This window comes from Tachysurus fulvidraco, chromosome 9, assembly GCF_022655615.1.
Source record: "Tachysurus fulvidraco isolate hzauxx_2018 chromosome 9, HZAU_PFXX_2.0, whole genome shotgun sequence".
Lineage (NCBI taxonomy): Eukaryota > Metazoa > Chordata > Actinopteri > Siluriformes > Bagridae > Tachysurus > Tachysurus fulvidraco.
This window is the reverse complement of record NC_062526.1, coordinates 16263219-16286759: the sequence shown is the minus strand read 5'-3', so window position 1 is coordinate 16286759 and position 23541 is coordinate 16263219. Positions and strand designations below refer to the sequence as shown.

Sequence of the window (23541 nt, the reverse complement as noted above, 5' to 3'; positions counted from 1 at the left end):
ATATAATAAGAATGTACTTGTTTACCTGAAACTAGTAGCAGTGAGGAGCTTGGGTTTTAAATATTTCTGATCCTCATGATGCTGGCTGAGATGATGCCAAGAGTGTGCAGTATCAGGAATACTCTTTAAAAAAAATTAAAGTAGGAAGAACTTTGCTTTGTCTCCATACTTTGTCGTTTGATAGTGTCCATTTCTGCGCCGCTATTTCGAAAAATAGCACACATTATGCCTAAGCGTGTACAAAATTTTGATCGGTAGCACCCTAATTTGATCGAACGCACTCGATTCTCTACAGACATGCGTTACAACAGCTCCAGGTTTTAATTGGAGATTCTCATCAACATGGAACAAAAAAGGAAACGGATGAGCGAATTCAGGTGCAGTACCTCAGGGTTCACATTGTGGCCCTGTAAACATTCCGGGTTTTTACCCTTCATATGAGATGGCCATGCCTCTCTGGGACTGAGTACATTTCCTTTTTTTGCTTCCACCTCTCTGTCATACAAAGGAAACTATTTACCCGAATAAATCCTGAATTAAAGTGTGTCAGTGGTCCCGGTTCTGCTCGTGATTTGTGCAGTGTGTAGGATTTAGTTCTGTTTTTGAAGGCAAGTCCGAGAAATACAGACATGGTGTGAAGGACATTTTGCACACGACGACCAAGTCTTTATTTAAATAAATAAATAAATAATAAAAATTTAAGGATGAGCGAATCCTACAGTCTAATACTTGTAATGTGAAGCCACCAGTTAATTCTTGATTTTATGTAGATGTTTTACTTAAGAAAATAAAATGAAATAAAATGTGCAACACTGTGTGACTGAGTTGTAATATTTGGGTTTTATTTTTTTCTATGCATCAGAATGTCAACTCCTTTGCCATTTTGAACCACTCACTCACACTCTCACTCATTTTCTACCGCTTATCCGAACTACCTCGTGCCTACGTATCTCAGGTGTATTAGGGCATCAAGGCAGGATACACCCTGGATGGAGTGCCAACCCATCGCAGGGCACACACTCTCATTCACTCACACAATCACACACTACAGACAATTTTTCCAGAGATGCCAATCAATCAATCAATCTATGCATGTCTTTGGAACGGGCGAGGAAACCGAAGTACCCAGAGGAAACCCCCAAGGCACGGGGAGAACATGCAAACTCCGCACACACAAGGCGAAGGTGGGAATAGAACCCCGACCCTGGAGGTGTGAGGCGAACGTGCTACCCACTAAGCCACCGTGCACCCCCATTTTGAACCAATCTAATTTAAATAAATAATTTTCTGTTCTTTATTTAAAATGTGTACAAAAGCTTTAATTGCATACCTTTTGAGAATTGTTGAACATTTTCCTCCAATTTGACAGTTTATGAATGTTTTATGATGCAGGTTGTATTAAAAATAAGCAACTCCAAAAAATTGTAGACACCCTACTGACACAATGTTGTTAATTCCTTTTAACAAGTAATTTAGGCACCTCGTTCTAGTACTGTACAAGCCTTTAAATGCTGCATTATCTTCTTTCACTTCCATGACTCTGACCGTTGGTGCTCTGGATGTCATCTATCATTGTGTAACACAAACCGATTTAAGCAACAGTTTTGGCTCCCCAGTCCTTCTGTCTCAAGTAATGAACATGGTGGCGGTGACCCTTTCGTAATGCTGAATATTGTATATTTCAAATATTGTGCTCTGCAGCTGTAGCCACAGAGTGTTTTGTACCTATTGTGCTTTAAGTTGACATAATTACTTTAGTGATAAGTAAATTCAGCTTTGCAAACATTTTGTTTAGCATTTTAGCACTTCCGGTTTCATCGTCCCATAAGTCAATTGGATTTATGAATCGGTGAAATAAAGTTTGTAGTTAACAAAAGATATTTTCACGTTTTAAACTACGACATAAAATACACCAGAAATACAATACCACTCGTGATTTTTAAGCTTTTACATGTCTTGAAAACTTCTGAACACTTAGAACGTTCATTGAGAAAGGATTGATATCATTAGGCAGCAAAGTTATTTATTAAGTGTTTTAGTTATTGATACATTTTTCTTAGTAAATAAAAAAAACGAATACAGTCTCATTTATTGCACAAATAATAACAATTTATAACACCACATACTCATGGCACTCTAATAGGAAAATAAATAATTTGTTTTGTTTTGAAATTATTTACAGGAGATATTGTGGAAGATATTGTGCTGTTAAGAGTTTTTTTCTCTGTGGGCAAATCATGTCCTTCATGAATTTTAACAAGTGGTTCAATCCACAGTGTTCACAGCATTAGTGCATTAGTGTCAAACATGAGCCGTGTTCAATGGACAGCACATGTGGAAAGATCTCTTTGGGAGATCTAAATGGGTGTAGTTGTTGGCAAGATTGAAGAAAATCTAGGTGATATAACAAGCTACTTCCTTATAACTAATAAATGAATAATGGAGTTCCCAAAACTGGAACGCAAAGGTGTGTTTATTGTGAATTGTCCATGAAGTTTGTTGCAAGTGGCTCATTCAGTATGAATTTGGGATTAATGTCAGTGGCAAAACTGCTCCAGAATATTCCTGAAACACAATCAGCTGTTTCTGTACTTTTCAAGCCATTAAGTGTAGAACTAAGGTGCATGGTGTTAGATTTCAGTAACATGGTGTTCCTGTGTTGGCCTCTAGTGGGTGCAACTAAGACCCTTTTGGAGTTCTGTTGTCCTAGAAAGTACCAGATAATTCTGCCGAAAGGCAGATCACCAGGATTTAACTCATCATTTTTCTCAATCAGTTCTTGTGAAAACTAAATCATGCTCAGTGCTGGATGTTTTCTGCATAAACCTCCCAACTTGGGTCCATTTTTTAAGCCCTCGGTGGAGGTGGAACTGGTCTCAGAGCCTGGAAGAAAAGAATACAATTCAATTGTTTAAAACCAAAATTCAGTATCTAATTTTGAGCAGATGTTGGATATGTGAATAACTAAGATGACATTTGTTTAATCTCAAAAATCATTTAACTGTTACCTTGTGTGCTACTCTGAAGTCTGTATTCAGGATCAAGGGTGGGGCAGATGGCTTAGTTGGAGGTGGTGGTGGAGGGCCTTTGGGACGTATTCCCTAAAAATAAACAGATATTTAAAAAGATAACAATTTATAACAATCATATTTTACATAAATTTCTCAGTTCTGTACAATAACAACTGCTAAGAATGCTGATCAGCTGTACCGTGGGTGGGATCTGTTGAGGAATGTTCGCGCTTAGCTGGTTGGAGTAAATGTTGCTTCTAGAGTCCTTTGCTTGGAACTGAACACTGGTGGAAGATCACAACATTAGATAATAAAACCGGTTCACCAGGAAGATCCTTGGTTTGAATGTATTCTTACTCACCCATTTTGGCGTGGATGAGTCTTTCTACACTTCAGAAAATATATGGCCAGTCCAATTAAAATGGCACCCAACGCTATGCAGGCTGCCACTGCGATGCCTATTTGCATGGCTATTTGGCTCTGGGGAACTAAAAGAGGACAAAAAACAGAATGTGCATTTCTATCCTTCTCAACTTTGTTTACAAGGACATTATTCATTGGCATATTTTGGCATGAAGTTATTAAAGTTAAGCGACAGATGCCTACTGGGGTTTGGATTTGTTGGAAGCCAGCAGGATTTAATGGTATCTAGATTAATGCTGTCTCGGGTTATTACACACATTTTATGTGCACTGGGGCAAATTTATTTGCTTACTCATTAATGAATCAATCATTAATGAATACTTTCTAAGTGATAAAAAAAAGTAGGAAATAGCTGTACCTTTATTGCTGGTAAAAACGTCGCAGTATGGTGGCTGCCAGCCAGGTTCACAGCTGCATGCCAGCTTGTGATTACAAACCTATAGGAAACATTTACTCTTATTATGCTGGTATCATCTTGGTTTGTCACATATCACTTATAACATGTGATGTGATCAAACTTACTCCACGGCCTTGGCATTTGTCTGAGCAGTTGGTTGACTTGTAGGCAGCTTCGAGGTTCACACACTGGTTCTGACTACACACCTGAAATGATTGTGCAAGAGTGTATTTTGAAAAATCTGTTGATTTTTATTATCTAATCCTCTTTAAATTGTACAATGTTGGGCTGCTGTGTGTCTTCAAAAGTAGTTTGAGTAGTAAATGCTGTACCAGATAGACCACCTGGATATATTTTGTATCATATTGTATTACAATAGAGTCAAAAATCACCCTTATGGAGACGATTCTGAAGCAAAATGCAATAAGAAAAAACAAAAATCCAACTAGATTGCTTTTCCTTAGTTGCATGCAGAAAGCAAAAATAACCAACACTGCAGTAAAGCATGGATTTTGCTTGTATCTGCATTTTGCTAATGAAATGCAGAAAGTGTGCTGAAGAATTTTGCATTTGTCTTTAATATGGAATACCTTCTCATCACCACACTTTGTTCCAGTGCTGACTTGGCCATTGTCACTCTCTGGCTCACTGTAAAAAGAAGCTTTGCAGTTGGCGAACTGGACCAACCGGCCATCGTTTGGGTTGTCCTGGCCTAGGTTACAGAAAAGCTTCCCACACTTTACATCCCTAGAAGAACATGTTTGTAGGCATGAGACTTATCTACACACCGTAACCATGTCACAGCTCAATAAGACATGTCGTTACCTTCATGGGATGTACAGGTGGTGTAAGGTGGTGTTTACATAATCTGGAGGAACTAGTGAACATGTACAGTAAGAGTGTCAATGTATGCTTCTTGGACTCACTGTTTCTGGCAAGCTATATAGGGTCCATTGATGGGCCATACACAGTAGGCATAGTATGTTCCTCTTGTGTTCTGATTGTAGCAGAAGTCATCTCCTACCACAGCATCTGCAAAAGAAAAAAACAGAAATTTGACCAATGTTTATGTTAACCTTTATTCGCTTTGCTGTGTAATGTGCTAACTACTTACTTGGCCCCCACATTTTGATACATTGATCTTGCAATCGAGGGCACTGCCCATTGTAGCAGTAGCCATCGCCGTTCTTACATTGCAATCCATTCAGAGCAAAGACATCCTCAGGGCATGAGGGTGAATTACCCGTACAATATTCAGGGAGGTCACATTCATCACGCTTAGCACGACACATCAGGGTGGCATCAGCAATCTGTGTATTGTGAACAAATGAAAGGTTTGGTTTTTAGTATTGATAATGCAATTTTGTATTAATTTATACAGATGGTTAGTCATTTTGTGCGCAAGACGAGTAGCCAATTCCATCCTAATTCCCTTCAGAAACACATGGGTTATTCCCTCCCAGGATGGTAAGCATTTCCCTCCCAAGGCAGACAGTCTTTTCCTCCCAAAACTTGGAGATTTTGACAGATATGTAATTCCCTCCTAAGATGGGTATCCAACTCCTTCCTAAGATAGGTCCCAACATGTACTGTATTGTATAGCTAAATGCTACCTACAACGGGTAACCATTCCCACCCCGCACTAACATACTGGCTATCATGACAAACATTATGATTGTGATTTGTTTTCACCTCATGCCAAATGACAGCTGTGATACTATTCACCTCTACTTACTCCGTGTGGTATAGCAAGCTAAAAAAAAAGTTTCCCTACTTCAAACTAGTTTGAACATGCCTGAGATGTTCTGAAGTAGGAACATATTTCAAAGTCTGATGAAATGGCTGATTGAGTTCAAGAGGATTAAAGAGGTTACTTAAGAGGTTGCTGGTGTTCAACACATTAACACACATTTTAATACTATACCGGTTAGAATTCTTACCTTACAGTCAATACAACACTCTCCTTCTGCACACATAGACCCTTTTGTAAGTCTACATGTAGTGGCATTACAGCATGGGTTTGTGCACTCCTGCACATACACACAAACACACAAATACACACATGTGTAAAGCTCAAGAATTGTGCTTCTTTCATCTGCTTAAATGAACAAATGTAATAACACTAATAAGCTTTTTAGGCCTGCGCTGTCTGAGCTGGACTCATCTTTTTTATATACAAATGTTGCTGTACTTATCTGATTTAAACTCAATAATAAATGGTTGCCTATCAGTTTTTATTGCATATGCAAATATTCAGGCAAAACACACTGAGATCACTAGTTGGAACTGTTTTTTTTGTTGTTCAGTAGTTATTAATATACAAACAATGAATGATATCCTGCAGATACAGGTAAAGGTTTCTTTCAAATATCAGTGATATTGACTGCGACATGGCTGGTATGCAGGTTTGAGCATTTCAGAAACTGCTGATCCGCTGGGATTTTCACACATACAGTAGAACTAGACAACACATAGACAACACCCAAACAGCACTCTGTTCTGCAGAGAGAAATGTCTTGTGAATGAAAGAGGTCAGAGGAGAATAGTCATACTGTAGACAATATAGACAGTAAGGCTATGGTAACTTAAATAGCCGTTTGTGACAACTGTGCTGAGCAGAGTAGCAACACACTGAACCCTGAAGTGAGCTATGACAGAAGACCAGATTGGACCCGGTGGTGTTTATAATTCTTCTGGGTGTCAGTATTACTAGGCATTCTAATATTCTACACTTATTATAGAGTAGGTAAAATATTTAAATTAAAAAATAGTTAATAAATTTCTACCTCATGCAGTTTAAAAATAGACTAATATTTATTTAAGATGGAAGAACAAATTTGAATAAAAAGCTGGACAAGAGAAAACAACTTCAGCCTAATCACTATCCATAATAAAATGTCACAAGCACTCACCCAGAAAATAAAGGTGAAGAATAGCATGTATATACTGGATTTTTTGAAGCATTCGACTCTCATGATTCTGTCTTTTTCCGTTGCACGGCTTCAATACAAGTAGTCTGACTGTAGAGAAATGTGAGTTGACTACACAAGGACCATTGGATTTATGTTCCACTCTGTGTTTGTGCTCTTTTAATGAAAAGAACCCCCTGCACCTCGCTTTGAAAAGTGGGACAATATAAAATAAAGGAGGTTTTGTGTGTGCAGAGCCTCTGCGAAATCAGCTTTTTGTAACTGGACATGGAAAGAATAACCAATTAGTTCGACATATATAAGTCAGTCTGGGGTCCTGTCCTGTTATTGAACAGAAAGTTGGACATAAGACTTGTGTGAGATGTTGTACGGGTGGAAAATTTGCTGAAACCTGGCAAACGTGTTCTTCAGCCTCATATTCATCTGAAAGTAAAAACCTTTCTTCTGATTACAGTGTAAAGTAAATGCTTCTGCTAAGGATTGTTGGCTATTTAATATGCATGTGTGTAGTGTCTTGGCACTGAAAAAACAACCCAAAAAAACCACAACAACTATAATACAAAGGCATTCTTTAAAAAATATGTAATAACAAAATATGTAATAAATACTATTCTGTCATGCTAATAGAAATAATGGTAATAGTATTTCTGTCAGGACTCATGGCCACGTGCGCTTGGTTATGTTCCCTGTAACGTGTCTGCCCCACCCTTGTTTACTCCTCCCCGTCTCTGCACACCTGTTCTTCATGTGTTCATTGTCCTGTCTATTTAACTGCGCCGCGTTGCCTATGGCAGCGCATAATTCTTGTCTTCTGATGTCTTCTGTTGTTGTCTTATGTCATCTTGTGTCTGGTCTGGTATTGTCTGCGTACTTGTTTCATGTTTTTAGTTAATAAATCCTGTTTATTTTTACGCTATCCTGAAGTTCAGGACACAGACATTAATATTCTGATTTTCAATGGGTCTGATCATGTCTGAAGCATTCTTCTGGCAGAGAAACTATTTTGGCCCTAAAGGAATGTATATTTAAACCTGTCGAGGCAAAAAAATTAGAATGCAATCAACAACAGGCATGCAGGTACTATGGTGTATTGTTTTTGAGAGCAGTCCAAGTAAAAGAAAAGACACTAAGGTGAAGTTAGTGTGCAAGCTGTAAGAATTTGGTAATGGTTAACATTTTATCGAGGTGACAACAAACTTTAAAGAGCTCAGAGAGGAAAAAAAAGATGGTGTGTTCACCCTACCAGTTTCTGTGCACATGCTGTTGGTATAGAAATGCTAACATTTTAGAAAGAGCACGTTGATATAAACCAGTTGCACTGCTAAACAATGCTGTTGTTTAAAACCCATTTAATAGGAGTAGGATGTTATAAATTTACCTTTACAGATCCACAGTCACATTCCTCTCCACTTTCTTGGAAGCCATTGCCACAGACAGGAGGCAGGATCAAGGTTGTGGGTTGTGGCTTGTTGAAAAGACACTCAGGGCTTCGGGAGTTCAGATACTGCTCAAATTGGTTGATGCTGCAGCTACTGAAGAGCCGAGGGATGGTGTAGCTGCAAATGACAGGAACGAAGGAATTAGATTTAATTTACCAGATACATGCTGCTTCATGCACAACAATCTTCAAAAATTTTACACCATCATGCTGATATAGCAACATAGTTATTTTTTCAAACAAATATGAAATAATTCTTTGCTTTTTTCACCCCTTCCCTTTCCTGCCATGAGTTTGTTACCTGGTTGTGTTTACCTGTTTTGTGTTTATTCTTGATTATCAATGTACTGCATGCTTTATCTTTTTCATTTCTTTGTATTGCCGCTGTCATGGATGTCTTGGACAATCCCCTGCTGGAATGCCCCTAGTAGGATTGTTTGCTAATAATCTGCACCATTTGTTTATGTTTTGTGCTCTCGTGTTTGCCCCACCTGATTGTTAGTTCATGTTTAATTTATTACTTTATTATAATTTATTTATTAATTTATACCTGTTGTGTTTTAAGTCCTTGATGTAGTATGGTGTCTCATGTTGCAATGTTTTGTACCATCTTGTTTTGTAATAAAATCCCTTTCTTTTGTTGTCCCTGCATTTGGGTCTAGAATTTGTCTGTGTGGTGGAACCCTGTTTTTCTGACAGTCGCAGTCATGTTGTTCTTAAAAGCTTAAGCATTGTTTTATGAGCATAACTGTTCATTTCAGTTCTGCATTTTTTACTTTCGACCCCAGTTTCCATTCCTCATTTGATTTCCGATTATGATTTACACCATACTAATTCTCTCTGCCTATTTTTTGGCACCTACATAAAATGAACAACTTCACAAACTGTGACCGCTCTTGCAGTCTAACAACTCACATCCCATCATTCTGTTGAAAAAAGAGAATTCCCAAAAGGTTTTTTGTTAGAAGCCTTTCTTTAAGAGAACATTTAAGGGCTCCACAGAAAAGCAACTGAAGATACTTCAGAGCCTATAAAGTTGAGTAGGTTTTACCACAAGGTTCTGATTTGGCATGTAATTTTCTTGTTTTTGTAGATTGGAAAATGTTTTTCTTTTTTAAAAATTTAAAAATTAGTTTTAGGACCTTTAGTACTGAATTAGGAATATTACTTTTGTTCTTTGGACTGCAACATAAGCAATTTGTACCCAAAATACAACTTTTTATTATTATTATTATTATTATTATTATTATTATTATTATTATTATTATTATTATTATTATTATTATTATTATTATTATTATCATCATCATTATTGTATACAATTGTATATATATTGTATATATTGTAAACAACATATTATTCATTTATTTATTTTATTTTATTTTTATTTTACCTGAGAGCAGCAGTCATGATGCAGCTGTCCTCAGTGCACACACATGAGCTGGTGTCATGGTTCATACCCAGGTTATGTCCCAACTCGTGGGCCAAGGTGGCACCTACGGCTATGGCATTTGGATTATGGTTCTGAGAGAAAACAGAGGGCCTGAATTAGTTGCAAATGTGTAGAAATATTTCTTAATTTTTAATAGAAATTCAAATTATTGACAATGTATTATTTATTATATAGGGCTGTAGAAAGCATGGGTTTTTAGTTGAAATCTACCATGATGTTGCTCAGGAGATGTAATGGAAGTGTTATTTACCTGGATGACTCCGGTAGAATGCCCCGTGCACAGAGTGCCAATAAAAGCTAGTCCTACCGTCGAACCTTCAAAATCAATCCCACTGCAACATGACCAGAAACATGATTTATTATTTATATCCTGAATCATTACTAAATTCTGTATAATTATACCGTGGCTGGCAATGGCTTCATTTGAACCACATGACCACAATTTAAATTCTCTTACATTTGAAAGAAAAACCTGAGCCGAAAAGTTGTGTTACTCAGTGATATTATTATTATTATTATTATTATTATTATTATTATTATTATTATTATTATTATTATTATTATTATTATTTAGAACACCAAACTCTTGAAATCTCAAATCTTTAATTTCTATAGTAACATTTTAGACAAAAAACACATAATAGCACAATAAAAATGAAATAAATAAAAATGTAGTTCTTTACAAAAAAATTATAAAAGAAGACGTTCAGGGAGCAACAGAGGGAGTCTCCAGTGTCAGCTTTGTACCAGTGAGTTTTCTGACAGAGAACAGTTTTCAGGAGAGAGAAGTTTTGTTCACTTTACAAAAACAAACCATTTAAATGGCAGTGTATATTAATAATGTAACGATCAGCTGATAACAGATTCCTGTTTTTCATGAGACATTTTAATGATAAACACTGACGTGAGCAGATGTGCATTGTCGTGCTTCTGTATCTTCATGAGCTCTTTATTCCTCCATGAGGTAAATGTGTCTAGCGTTGCTCCAGCTGGTGCCGTCACTTGAATCTTGTCAGAATCCTTCCATATTACCAGACCAATCAGAGCGATGAAGGTATTTAGAGGTTTATAGACCTACCAAGAAACATACAAACAGTTATAGAATTTAAATTAAAAAAGGGCCAAAACCAAATAATAATAACTCAAGCAGCCATCTTGTTTGTAGATGGAAATATCTTAAGAATGTGTTCAATTGAATTCAAATTTACCATAAAACTATCAAAACAAGACAAAGGTGCTTGAGCACACACCTTTGAGACTGAGTGCATGCGTCTGGCCTTACAAATGTTCCCATGAACATAATTTTATAAAAAGTAAATTTTCATATTTTTTTTTTTTTTTACATTTTGGGAATATATTTAAAATATGCAATGATGCCAAATTTTTTATGCAAAACAAATTTAATTAAAACAGCAATACGTAATGTATGAGGTGTTCTGGGAAAACTCTTTGCAAAAGAATTTGCAGGATGAAATTTCACAAACTGCACTCCAAAAGAGGAAAAAAATCTTCTCAGATGCACCTGGGATAATGCTGGTGTCATGTCATATTTCATAGCCCAAAAGATTTCAAAGGCTTTTTGTCTTTTTTTTCTTTCTTCAAAACTGATCCACAATAGAAATCCTACTCAAGCCAAGTGCAAGAAATAAAACATTTCTGGTGTAGTTCTCAAACTGAAGTTTGTAAAGCACAAGTAATGTTCTTAGTGCGTTCCTATAATTTTCAAAAGTAAAGTGTTATTGGAATTCTTAAAGCACTACTGAAGTTCTTAAAGCACTACTGAAGTTCTTAAAGCACTACTGAAGTTCTTAAAGCACTACTGAAGTTCTTAAAGCACTATTGAAGTTCTTAAAGCACTATTGAAGTTTTAAAACAGTACTGAAGATTGTAAAGCACTATGAAATTCTTTAAGCACTACTGAAGATCTTGAAGCACTACTGATGTTTTTAAAGCACTACTCAAGTTTTTAAAGCTCTACTGAAGTTCTGAAAGCACTACTGAAGATTTTAAAGCACTACTGAAGACCTTAAAGCACTACTGAACATCTTAAAAACTTCCTTTAGTTTTCTAAACTGCTGCTGTAGTTTGCTGTTGAACTATTGTACTCGATGCATTCCTATTGTTTCCTTAAGTGCTCTTGTAGTTCCTAAAATTTCCCAAAACACACTACTGAAATTACTAAGCACTACTGAAGTGCTACAGAAATGTAATGAAAGTGTTACATGGTTATATTGTGGACTTCATACATTGCACCCAGCCATGAAATGATCCCCATGTACAGTATTGGACATTAAAGCAGTTTAGATTATTACAATGTAAACTCAACACAAAGTGTGTCAGGTCATGTGAAACAGATGAGATCTGTGACTCACAGCATTAACAAAGTTGACAATCTCAAAGATCCTCTTTCTCACTTTGTCGTCATCTCTGCCTGTGTTGTTGTACTGTGAAGACAATATGATTAGTAAGGGGCATGTCTACATGGAGAGAGAAAAAATAATAATGAACTTGACTACAAAGAAAATGGGGTAATCATTAGTCGTCATCTGTGATTAATACTGACCGTCATCAACCCACAAAGCACAAGACCTAACAAAACCTTTCGATGCGGAACAATGCGGCTTAATCATCAACAAAGCAGTTCTCATGTTTTTGCCACTTACTTACCATTCTGTTATCCACCACTAGGATCATTTCAATGTATTTTTGTTGCTGGAACATTGTTGGCCCCTAACCAAGAGGAAAAACAAAAATCAGAACAGTCGTTCCTCAGATGGGGAACATGTTATTTTTTCCAGTACATTAGGTCATGTCGAGAACAGGTAAAATTTTTCCTTATTAAAACTTCTGCAATTTTCAGCCTCAACACTCATATGAAGTGCTTCGTCATTTATTTGTCTATCTTTATCTTGTTTATCTTCAAGTGTTAGTGTAAGTGCTGATCTGTGGTCCAGCATGTTTTTGGGAGGTTAGGGGAAACCGGAGAAGCTGGACAAACAGTGAAACTCCACACAGAGAGCAACCTGAGCTTAGGATTACACCGGCATCCTTGAGCTCTGAGGCAGCTCACACCTCACTATGGTCTCTAGTACTCCTTTCCAAGCTTTGTGATGTCTATCTATCTCTGTCACATTAAGGTTGGAACAAATAAATGGTGGTGGAACAAGAAGAGCTTAGAGCATTAAAGATCTTTATCAATTCCCTTCTTAAAACTATCATATGATTTATCAGTGATACTTTTGTTGCGCAACTCTGGCAACCCGGATCATAGAAAAATATGACAAGGACACTTGTAGTTAGCTCACATTTTCTGAACCACTTATCCTGCACAGGGTCATGAGGTGTCTGGAATCTATCCAAGCATGCTTTAAACTCAATTTCACACACCACAGACAATATAAAGTTGTCAATCAGCCTATGAGGCATATCTTTGGCCCAAAAGTGAAAACCAGCATACCTTGAGGAAACCCCTGAAGAAAGCTAAGGACATGCAAACTTTGCTAACACGTGCTAACTTTCTGCTTTTTGACTTGACTTGACTAAAATGTGCTAAAAATGAATTCTTGTTTTTGTAACACAATAGTCTTTATTTGCTAACATTTTTTTCATTGTTACTGAACTTAGTGAGTTTTTTGATCGCTCTGTGGTTGACCACTCCTACCAGAAACTCAAATCTGATCAGACTTACAGATGCACGTGATCTGGACTTGCTGGTGTAAGGAGGAAGCTCAGCAGGCTCCCAGCTGGTATTTGTGACACCACAAACTGCTGGAGTGTCAGTCACATCCTCATACTTCAGCACCGCATGATCACCATTACTGTCCTCGGGCAAGGGCTCGATAAGATATCTTTGCTCTGCTGTTTGGAAGTAACCTCTGAAATACAATAGACTGAAGATTAGAACTAAAATGCCTAAATCTCAAAAATGTATTCTTTTTTCCAGTAAATGAGACATACCGTATCCCATCACATGTGCTCACGCTAACCATTGAGTTCCTGTCATTTGCAATCTTCCCTTGATAGTAGCAGAGATCCTGGAAAAATAGGATGTGCATATTAGCAAAACATAACAATAGACGAAGGAGCTGATCTTCAAGAATCTTAGGTTAATGTGGAGTTAAATCAAAGCACCAGCATACAGTTCACCTACCAGGTCACGGGGTTTGGTTACCACAGGAGCCTCGTCGTTTGTGTAATATGTTTCTGTATAGCTTTCAGGTAAAAAGTCACTGCAGAACCCAAGATAAATAATAATATTAGTAATAATGTTCCTTAGGACTTCAGATTACATCTTGGAGTCCAATCACAAGCAGAAACAATATGTATAAGGGTAAAAGAAGAGAACTGTACTGTAATCTGAAATCTACAGGTACTGTATGAAGAGATCAGCTAGGTCTTTAGTCTGGATTTAAAATCATCTACAGAACCTGCCTTCCTCAAATCCTCAGAAACACTCTTCCAGAACGTAGAGGCAAAATAAAATAAAAAAAATAAACTTTCTGACCTGAGCTGATCTGTTCTGTATAAACAGTAAACATTCCTGAGCTGAGTAAAGTTCTTGAGATGGGTTCTACCACTGACAGAAGATTAGTAAGATATCCACAGGTGAACCCATTTAGAGCTTAGCAAATCCTTGCAGGCAACACCTACAAGCATCCGTTGTTCTTATCCTACACTTTCAGACTAAAACATTCTTGGTTGCAACCTTGGAACAGCTGATATCTTTCTAGCTCTGATGAGAAGGCTAATGATTTTAGATGATGTTACAGAAATAAAAGATCAAGCTTACTCATTTCTCTCAAGATGCATTTCCAGGGGTCTTCCGCCCAGAGTCATGGCATATTTCACCGTTGCAGGTCTAGTGGGCTATAGACAAGATGTAAGTAAAATTTTGACTACATTTGAGTGGATGAAACAAATTTGAGTTGTTCAGCTGTTCAAGTCATTCAAGTACCGTTTCCTTGGATTCTTACCTCTAATTCTCTTTTATGAAGGTCATGCAGTCGGATTGGACGTACCACTTCATGGACCTTCACGCCGTTTAGAGTCAAACAGTCTGTAATCGAAAAAAGAACAAACACTAACATTTGTGTGAGAGTGTGTAGTCATGGATACACAGCAAGACCAGATGCAAATAGACTGCATTTTAACATAATTTGCCTAGTGCCTCATAATGCTGCATAGTATCTAATTTTTTTATAACGACTATTTTTGTCAGAGGTCTTCACTGTGCATAGTATTTTAAGGGAGTTCTACGCAGTACCTCATTTCTTTTTGAGGGAATGCTACAGAGTACATCATTTTTTGAAGGAATTACAAAGTGCATCATTTCTTCGATATAATTATACAGTGTCTCAATTTGTTTAGTCTTCAGACTTTATTATGAAGCACAATAGACATTGTATTGACTAATATGATGAGAGCGGTGCATTAACCTTGCTGTACTGCTTTACAGTTTTCCTGAAGTATTTCCGATGTGTTTTTGGTTTTCTTTCTCATTTGTTTTTTCTTTTGTTTCGTGTGAATTAATAAGATCTTCATAATGGTTAACTTCTTTCTAAAAATTTTGAAAACAAGCCCTTGGATCCAGTCTTTATTTAAATAGGTAATGCTTTTGCATCTGATCAGATTGTTTTGCATTAGATGTGATACTTCAGGCACTTCCTCTGTGCTATGTTAATCATGTCAGTGGTAGCTCAGGTTTATCCCTTTACTGCTTTTGTATGTTAGTGATTCTGACCAGCCAGAATCAAGGCCCATATAAAAAATGTTAATTATCTGTGATGAGTGTATAATTGTGTGTATCGGGTATAATTTTTGAACAAGTCTCAAGAAAAAAGTAGTTTTGGGTTCAGATTGCATAAATGACTAATCACCTCTAATGATTTTTCAGTACTTTCCCTTGTCAGACACTTCAGGAACTTCTTTTATTATCAAAACAGGATGTACTGTACACATGCATTAACAGGCTTGATGTAATTTCAACTGACCTGTGGTTGTATGTGAATGAATCTTAAAGGGAACTGCGCTCTTACAAAATCGTGTTATCTACCAAATGAACTAAAATGATCATCCGAGCCACAAGGACATGAACAACTTAACATTGATGTGGATCTCCTGAAGATCTTATCAGTTAATACTAGGTTGTTTGATGTCCTAATGTCGTCCAGTCAGATTATGAAGCTTATGTTACAAACTTAGACCACTAACAACCTTTACCATGAACATGTGGTGCTTGTAAAAATATTTCTCTTCCAACTGTCATGTCAACAAGATTAATGTTTACTATTAAGAAGTGCCGAGCTACTAAAAAAGTGACACCCTTCTACCTGTAGTCACACCAAGATGAATCAGAGACATAGAAACAGCAGGAATACAGGTAGCTAAAGTACAAAAATAATGACTATGTGAGAGAGACTACAAAAAAAACAAAACATAATTTGGCTTGAGGAACAGTTACAAAACCATGTAGACTTTTGTACATATGGGTGATGTGGTAATATTAAAATATTAAATAACAACAAACTAACAAGAAGTAAATCGTTGTGGTTTTGTCTATAAGTTTCAAATTTCAATACAGATTGTATCGATTACTAAACATACAGAAACAAATAATGCCATTACAATAAATGTGTGAGTCTTCTAAAAAGAAAAGTACAGAAACAAGTCAATTATAAACCATATTAACTCACATATTTGTTTTCCATTTTTACCAGGAATCTATTGTGTCTCTAAGAATCTATACAGTGTATAGATTGGTAAAATAATTGCTAATATATAATAATAAAAGGCTTTTTTATTGAGCTCAAACAGAATATAATTCTTTAAGGAGCGTTTTTCTGCTGATCCGGTCCCTCTGATTCACTATGCTGTGACTCCAGTTGGAAGGGTGTGCCATTGCCACTTTGTGGTAGTAAATGTTACTCTTATTTGTACAACAGTTAAAAAGACAAAGCTCGGGGGTTTATTTAGGTAAAGTGTTATACCTGAGCAGTAGATTTGGAGGAGTTTACAGTAGATGGGAGGCTTCACTTCATACCTCAACAACACAACTCAACACACACGGTATGTAGCAGCATTTACACAGCAGACATTGTATACAAATGTTTAAATCTTATTTTTTATTCTGCAAGTCACATTACTGCGCAAAAGAGGAAATATTCCTACCGAACCAATTTTCAGCCAATATTACTTGGAAAAGAATCAAGTATTTTGCATACAGCCAGTATTTTATGGTCGTTCAGTGGGTTCTGTCATGTTCCCATATATAACCAAGTTGTGCAGCAACTCCTGTATAGTAATGGTCAGAGGTGAGTTAATTAGCTATTGTGTGAAGCCATAAGCCAGTATCCAGTGTCTTACCTGATGGGACAGATGACACAGAAAGGACGAGGACCCATGCTAGAAAGCAGGAGGTTGCCATTGTTGAGCTGTAGACACCTACTGAAAGGTGAGAGCTGCCTGAGCTCGTCCTTATATATCACCCGTGCACAGTCGATCCAGCTCCACCTCCTCCAGTTCGTGTGCTCAGTCTTTAAGGAAGTGAGGAAGTGGTTGCCTTCAAACACAGATCCAAAGCAGTGAGAGGTGCAAGTGTACTCTGACGCAACACGTCACTCGAGAGTTGCTATGTGTAGTGTAAACACAAATGCCACTCCTTCCTGCCATGATTGTGTTACAATAAAAGCCAGTCAACAAGATCAAGTTGGCTGTTTCGCTTTCCTGCCATTTTTCATGCTGTTTCATGAGATGAATGCTACTGGGAAGTAGGTAGAATGTGCCGATTCTTGTACAGTATTCAGTATTTATTGCTCACTTTACATTACATATGGTATTCATAGAAATCTTTATCTCACAGTGCTGCAGAATTCTCAGATCTGATTGGTTGATTAATTTTCTATAACAGCAGCTCAGACAGATTGTACATAGGATATGCTCTGGATCCACCACAACCGTCCCAAGGATACAGAAGTTACTGAACAGGAGTGAGTGAACAGTTATGAGTTCAGGTTCATGCTATTTTCATCATTGTAATTTGAATACATTATTGTTTCCATGGTAACAGCTTATACAGGAACACTCCACATAAGCATTTTAAAACAATCTATGTATAATCCTATATATAAGGAGTCTCCTGTTTCAGTGATGAGATTAATCTGGAAAAGGCAGATAAATGGAATGACTGTTTATATCTAAAATAAACGTTGTAAACTTGTTTTGCAGCTGTTCCACAACATTAAAGGATAAAATATACATTACGTTTTTTTTAATTAATAAAATATCCTCTTATGCAAACTGATATATGATAAACTGCTTCAGGATGTGTCTTCATTGGAAAATACTAGTAATAGCCTGCCATGTACAGTATATGCTTTAAAGAACATAGAAACAACTATAGAATAATAATAACTATATAATAACCCAGGAGTTTAAGGTGTTAAATCTTACAGCCATACTGATCATTATCTTATAATTATTTAGTGATGTGTCCATATCTTCCAACTCATAATTTTGAATGTAAAATTTTAAATGCATTAGCTTACATTTGTTCTGAGTTTCTTTCAGTTGTCTTCAGGCTGTTCGAATAGCAGCACACATACTTCTTACTGTTCACTTTCTGTACCTTGCGTCATCAAATTAATTCATTTGTACAGATTCAAATAGAAACTAATTTCCCTTTGCTTCCATGGCTCTTTTAGCCGCTACTCATCTCAAGTCCAAAGGCAGAATAAACTATGAAGATTGGCAGTAGTAAAGTAATGAACTCTTGCCCTTTTAGACTCTGATATATTCACCCACTGCGCTGCATTCTTCTGCCTTCCCCAAATGTAAAAAACAATAAAAAAGGAAGCTATTGTACCAAAGAATGCATGTTACAGAATTTGAGCAAGTGTGTCTATTAATAATATTCACAATAAGCATTTTTTTTAGATGCACAATATGGTATGTTCACAGAAAGCTTCTAAACAAAATATCAGACAAAGTTTAGACTAGATTCTAGATTATTCTAGATTAGGTTTGTACTTCATATTCATCGGCTTGTGATAATCAGAATCAGAATCAGAATCAAGTGTGTATTAGACATAAATAACACTAATATTATACAAGATAATACAGTCTGTAAGTCAAGTCAAGTCAAGTTACCTTTATTGTCACATCACCATGGCACATGTGCCATTGTGAGTGAAATTCTTGGGAGTGAGCTCCAGAAATTGCAGAACCATTTACATACAATAGTAAGAAACATAAATAGAACAATTACAAACCTTACAAACAGGTTAAAAAAAATGTGCAAAATGCTCAGTACCATTTGAAATGTGCAAATGCGGAAAATGTGGAAAGGATGCAATGTGCTCATACATAGTCAGTACACACAGTGTACTACTAGACATATATATATACCCATACATATATGTTTGTATAAGTATAAATATAAATAATATATATAAGTATAAGTATTATATACATGTAATATATATGTATCATGTAAGGTGCAACAGACTGTACAGATACAGAAATGTCCTGTGGTACCGCTAGCTTATTGTCAGATAGATTGTTATTTTAAATTAAATGCAGTGTGTGTGTATAGTCCCATGTGTATTGATGCAGTACGAATGCAGTGTGCGTGTGTGTGTGTATAGTCCAGTGTGGAACTGTTGAATATTGTGGAAGTATGCTGTATGCTGTGTTAGTTATGGCTGTTAATTAGTCTGATGGCCTGAGGGAAAAAGCTATCCCTCAGTCGACTAGTGTGGAATCGGATGCTGCGTAGACGTCTTCCTGAGGGGAGCAGAGAGAGCAGTCTGTGGGACGGGTGGCTGGAGTCATTAGTGATCCTCCAAGCTTCTCTTATACACCGCCTGTTGTAGATGTCCTGGAGGGAGGGAAGCTCACCTCCAACAATGTGGCTGGCAGTTCGCATGACCTTTTTCAGAGCTTTACGGTTGCCAGCGGTGCTGTTTCCAAACCAGGCGGTGATGCAGCCCGTCAGGATGCTCTCTATAGTGCAGGTGTAAAATGTTCTGAGGATGCTGGGGCTCATTCCAAACTTCCTCAGCCGTCTCAGGAAGAAGAGGCGTTGGTGTGCCTTCTTCAGCACTGCGTCAGTGTGTGTGGACCAGGTGAGATCCTCACTGATGTTAACACCCAGAAACTTAAAGCTGCTCACATGCTCCACAGGTGTCTTGTCGATGGTGATGGGTCTGTGTTCTCTGCTCTGTCTCCTGAAATCTACCACCAGCTCCTTGGTCAGAGGTAGTTTTTATGGCACCATTTAGTCAGGGTGCTCACCTCTTCTCTGTAGGCCGTCTCATCATTGTCGGTGATCAGGCATATCACCAATGTATCATCAGTGAATTTGACGATGACGTTGGAGCTGTGTGGGGCTGTACAGTCGTGTGTATACAGGGAATACAGGAGTGGGCTGAGGACACAGCCCTGAGGAGCAACGGTGTTGAGGATCAGCGGGGATGAAGTATTGCTGCTCATTCTCACCACCTGACTTCTGCCTGTCAGGAAGTCCAGAGTCCAGTTGCACAGAGATCTGTTTAGTCCCAGGGTCTGGAGCTTCGCAACAAGTGTGGCAGGCACTATTGTGTTAAATGCTGAGCTGTAGTCCACAAACAGAATTCTCACATAGGTGTTCTTATTTTCCAGGTGGGAGAGAGCAGTGTGTAGGGTGATAGCATCGTGATAGCATCGTCTATGGAATGGTTGCTGCGGTATGCAAACTGTAGCGGATCAAGTGAGGCAGGCAGCACAGAGCAGATGTATTCTCTGAAGAGTCTCTCAAAGCACTTACTGAAGATGGGTGTGAGAGCAACTGGCCTCCAGTCATTTAGGCATGTGATTTTATTTTTCTTTGGTATGGGCACAATGGTAGTTTTTTTCAAAAATGATGGAACCACAGACAGACACAGGGAGAGGTTGAAAATGTCTGTGAACACACCGGCCAGTTGGGATGCACATGCTCGGAGCACACGGCCTGGGATGCCATTATTAGATGGTATTAGAGATAAATAACACTATACTACACAAGAGTATAGTATCTTGTGTAGTATAGTGTTATTTACTGTATGTCTGTACTTTTGAGAGTCACAAACAGCTGGAACCAAATTCCTTGTGTGTGTCAAAGCTCTGTAGCGCCTGCCAGAAGGGAGGAGCTGAAAGAGGTTGTGTCCAGGTTGCGAAGGGTCTGTGGGGATTTTTCCTGCCTGGTTTCTAGTTCTTGTGTCATACAAGTCCCGGGGAGTGGGCAGGGGGCACCAATTATTTTTTCTGCTGTTTTAACCGTGCGTTGCAGTCTGTTTCTGTCCTGTTTTGTTGCTGCACTAAACCAGATGGTGATGGATGTGCACAGGACACATTCAATGATGCAGTGAAGAACAGCATCAACAGCACCTTTGGCAGACCGTACTTCTATAATTGGCGTAGAAAATACATCCTCTGCTGGGCCTGGAAGCTCTCTTCAATTTAGAATCAGAATTCTATTTTCTTTTCTTTTCATTCTGCATTTATAAGTCTGTGTTATGGTTGTTTTTTTAGTGAAAGATCCAGTTTTTGTCTAAATTAGTCCTTATTTTTGGGATTTAAAAAAATCTCCATAGAATATCAGCAGCAAAACAGCTCTAAAGAATTGATCATTCCTACTTGTGATGTGTCCTTTGCAACCAAAGCCAGTGCTTTGGATGCAAAAGACACATCACAAGTATGTATCAGGATTGAAGTTACGGTAAGATCAATAAACAGACTGGATTAGGCAACTCAATATTCCACACAATTTGAAAAGTCAACGCTGTACAAGTATCCATTGGACCCAATCAATCAAATCAAACACTAACACAAATATGTGATCATGGCTTGCTATGGGGTCAAAAGGTTTGCAGCTTTGATATAATTATAATGACCAAGTTAGGAAACTACAGTATGTTAGGAAAAGAATGATTAGTGTTTAGAGGATCATCATGAAGAAAAAAGTGCAGTCCTTAACTCTTGGGTATGTTTATTTAAGCTGATAGTCATAGATTGAATATAACTTTTTATTTATTATTCAAGCATCAGTTGAATTCTTATTTCCTCAGCAGTTTTTGCCTCAGACTGTGTGGTATATAAACTTTTGTCCTCAGTCTTACTAACCGGAGTAGATGACTGATGTAGTAGACTGTCTGCTCAAGTGGGACTTTATACTTGACTCATTGATTTACGCCCTTGTAGTTGATTTATAGCTGAAGACGTCTTGGTTGTCCCCTGCAGCACCTGTATAGAGAAGAAAGTTTTCAGGCTTTGACTCTATTGAACCCTGTTACCTTGAGTGTAGTTGGTAGATATGGTAAAAATGGCTAACATCTTAAAGAAACTGTCTTCACCAAGTCTTAAACAAGAAATGAGTGATTGTGCTGATTGTCTTGAAATAATACGCAAAAGAGGTCATTATTGGGATGACTGAGGTCTTTCACTATCTTTTTGGCCTTGGTCCAGCACCTCTTCTTTAGATTGACTCCAGGTCAGGGAGCTCAGTGCAGATGGTAAGCTCAACTGATTGCACCACCCTTTGGAGACACCCTCTATCCTGTATGATAATATTATAAACAAAAATTAGAAAAAACAGGAATTAAGCTGCAGAAACAATAAAAAAAAATTGCCAGGGTCACTCATCTCTAGCCCATGTAGTATAAGATTAATAAAACACTTAAGGACGTGCTGTTATAGGAAAATAATAAACATTATTTCAAGACAATTTTTTTTTCTTGGCAACTGATTTATAGCAAGTATTGAAGCAGGTTTACTGACATTTCCGATTAAACACAGTCATAGTGATACATTTCCTTCCTAAGTTGAATACAATCAAGACACTGGGAATGTTTGCTGTGTGTAAATATTGCATATGTCACTCCTGTCTGAGGCTGAATAATAAAATGAATTTTCATGAGTGAAACAAGGATTGAAGGATTGATTTCTCACCGATGAAAACAAACCGATGCATAAAAATATTCTTACCAGTCTTAATTTTCAATACCTAAAAAGATCAAATTCAGGCTCACATTTTAATAGACGTACATGAACCCTGGCCAAAACATTGTACACTGTCAGAAATTCTTGCATCTTTATGGAAGTTCCTCTAATCAGTTTTCAGCTTGACGTGTTGCGGTTTATTAATAACTCGTGTTCATTGTTCTCATTACACATCAACTGTTTTCTCCACATCCTTTTTGTGAAATTTGCAAAAGTTTGTTCTTCTTACTGATGAGTTTGTGATTCTTACACTACATAGAATCAACCAGTCAGGTCTGATTTATTCTTAAGTATCTGAAAACCAGTGTGATTTGAATGAGTGTTTAAAACCACTTCTGAAGCGTTCAGGAGCACAGTGGACATTGTTATTAAGAAATGGAAGATGTTTGAAACCACCAGGACTCCTTTAAGAAGGGTCCAGTTAGGGAGGTAACCAAGAAGCTAAGGACCAATCTAAGAGAGCTTTAAATCCACTGCAGAGATGGGAGAACCTCATGGTTGAGTGTTAAATGGAAGTCACCCCTGGTATGAAAAGACACTTGAAGGTCTGGTAAGAAATATTTGGGCTGAATTTGTTAGAAAAAAATAAAATGAAATAATAAAAATCAAGGAGTGGAAAAATCAGACCCAAATGCAGCGATAGCAGGTAAACAAGCAAAACTACAAAACAAACAAGATACAATTCCAAAAACAAGAGCAAACAGAACAAATCCAAGAAACTAACAGTGTTAGATACCACAGGGATAAAAGCAGACCCAAATGCGGGTATACAAATTAAAAACAGATTTTATTAGACACAAAAAATAAATACACGATAACAGAAACCAAACCACTGACGTCGACAGAAGAATGAGGACTAAGCGAAGCTAAACGCAATG

General features: G+C 37.4%; 1 protein-coding gene across 1 annotated transcript; it reads right to left on the bottom strand.

Annotated features, from left to right (window-relative positions):
- Window positions 1-2006: 2006 nt before the first annotated feature.
- Window positions 2007-18632, bottom strand: LOC113639169 (zinc metalloproteinase-disintegrin-like crotastatin). Its single transcript, XM_027140894.2, has 23 exons — window positions 18196-18632; window positions 17015-17210; window positions 14626-14708; window positions 14442-14518; window positions 13803-13881; window positions 13610-13686; window positions 13341-13527; window positions 12320-12382; window positions 12025-12096; window positions 10557-10726; window positions 9903-9984; window positions 9593-9723; window positions 8140-8317; window positions 5772-5861; window positions 4946-5141; window positions 4758-4863; window positions 4422-4578; window positions 3957-4037; window positions 3793-3871; window positions 3373-3499; window positions 3211-3295; window positions 3009-3101; window positions 2007-2883 (listed from the first exon to the last, which is right to left on the bottom strand). The coding sequence occupies exons 2-23, from the start codon at window positions 17073-17075 to the stop codon at window positions 2848-2850; spliced, it is 2310 nt and encodes a 769-aa protein (XP_026996695.2). The 5' UTR covers window positions 17076-17210; window positions 18196-18632; the 3' UTR covers window positions 2007-2847.
- Window positions 18633-23541: the final 4909 nt, after the last annotated feature.

Excerpts from the sequence above, each read along its gene's own strand:
- LOC113639169 (XM_027140894.2), bottom strand. The coding sequence starts at position 17,075 with ATGGCAACCTCCTGCTTTCTAGCATGGGTCCTCGTCCTTTCTGTGTCA. Across the intron at positions 14,519-14,625 it reads TTCATAAAAGAGAATTAGAG|CCCACTAGACCTGCAACGGT; the intron begins GTAAGAATCCAA and ends TCTTGTCTATAG. Across the intron at positions 5,862-8,139 it reads GTGACTGTGGATCTGTAAAG|GAGTGCACAAACCCATGCTG; the intron begins GTAAATTTATAA and ends GTGTATGTGCAG.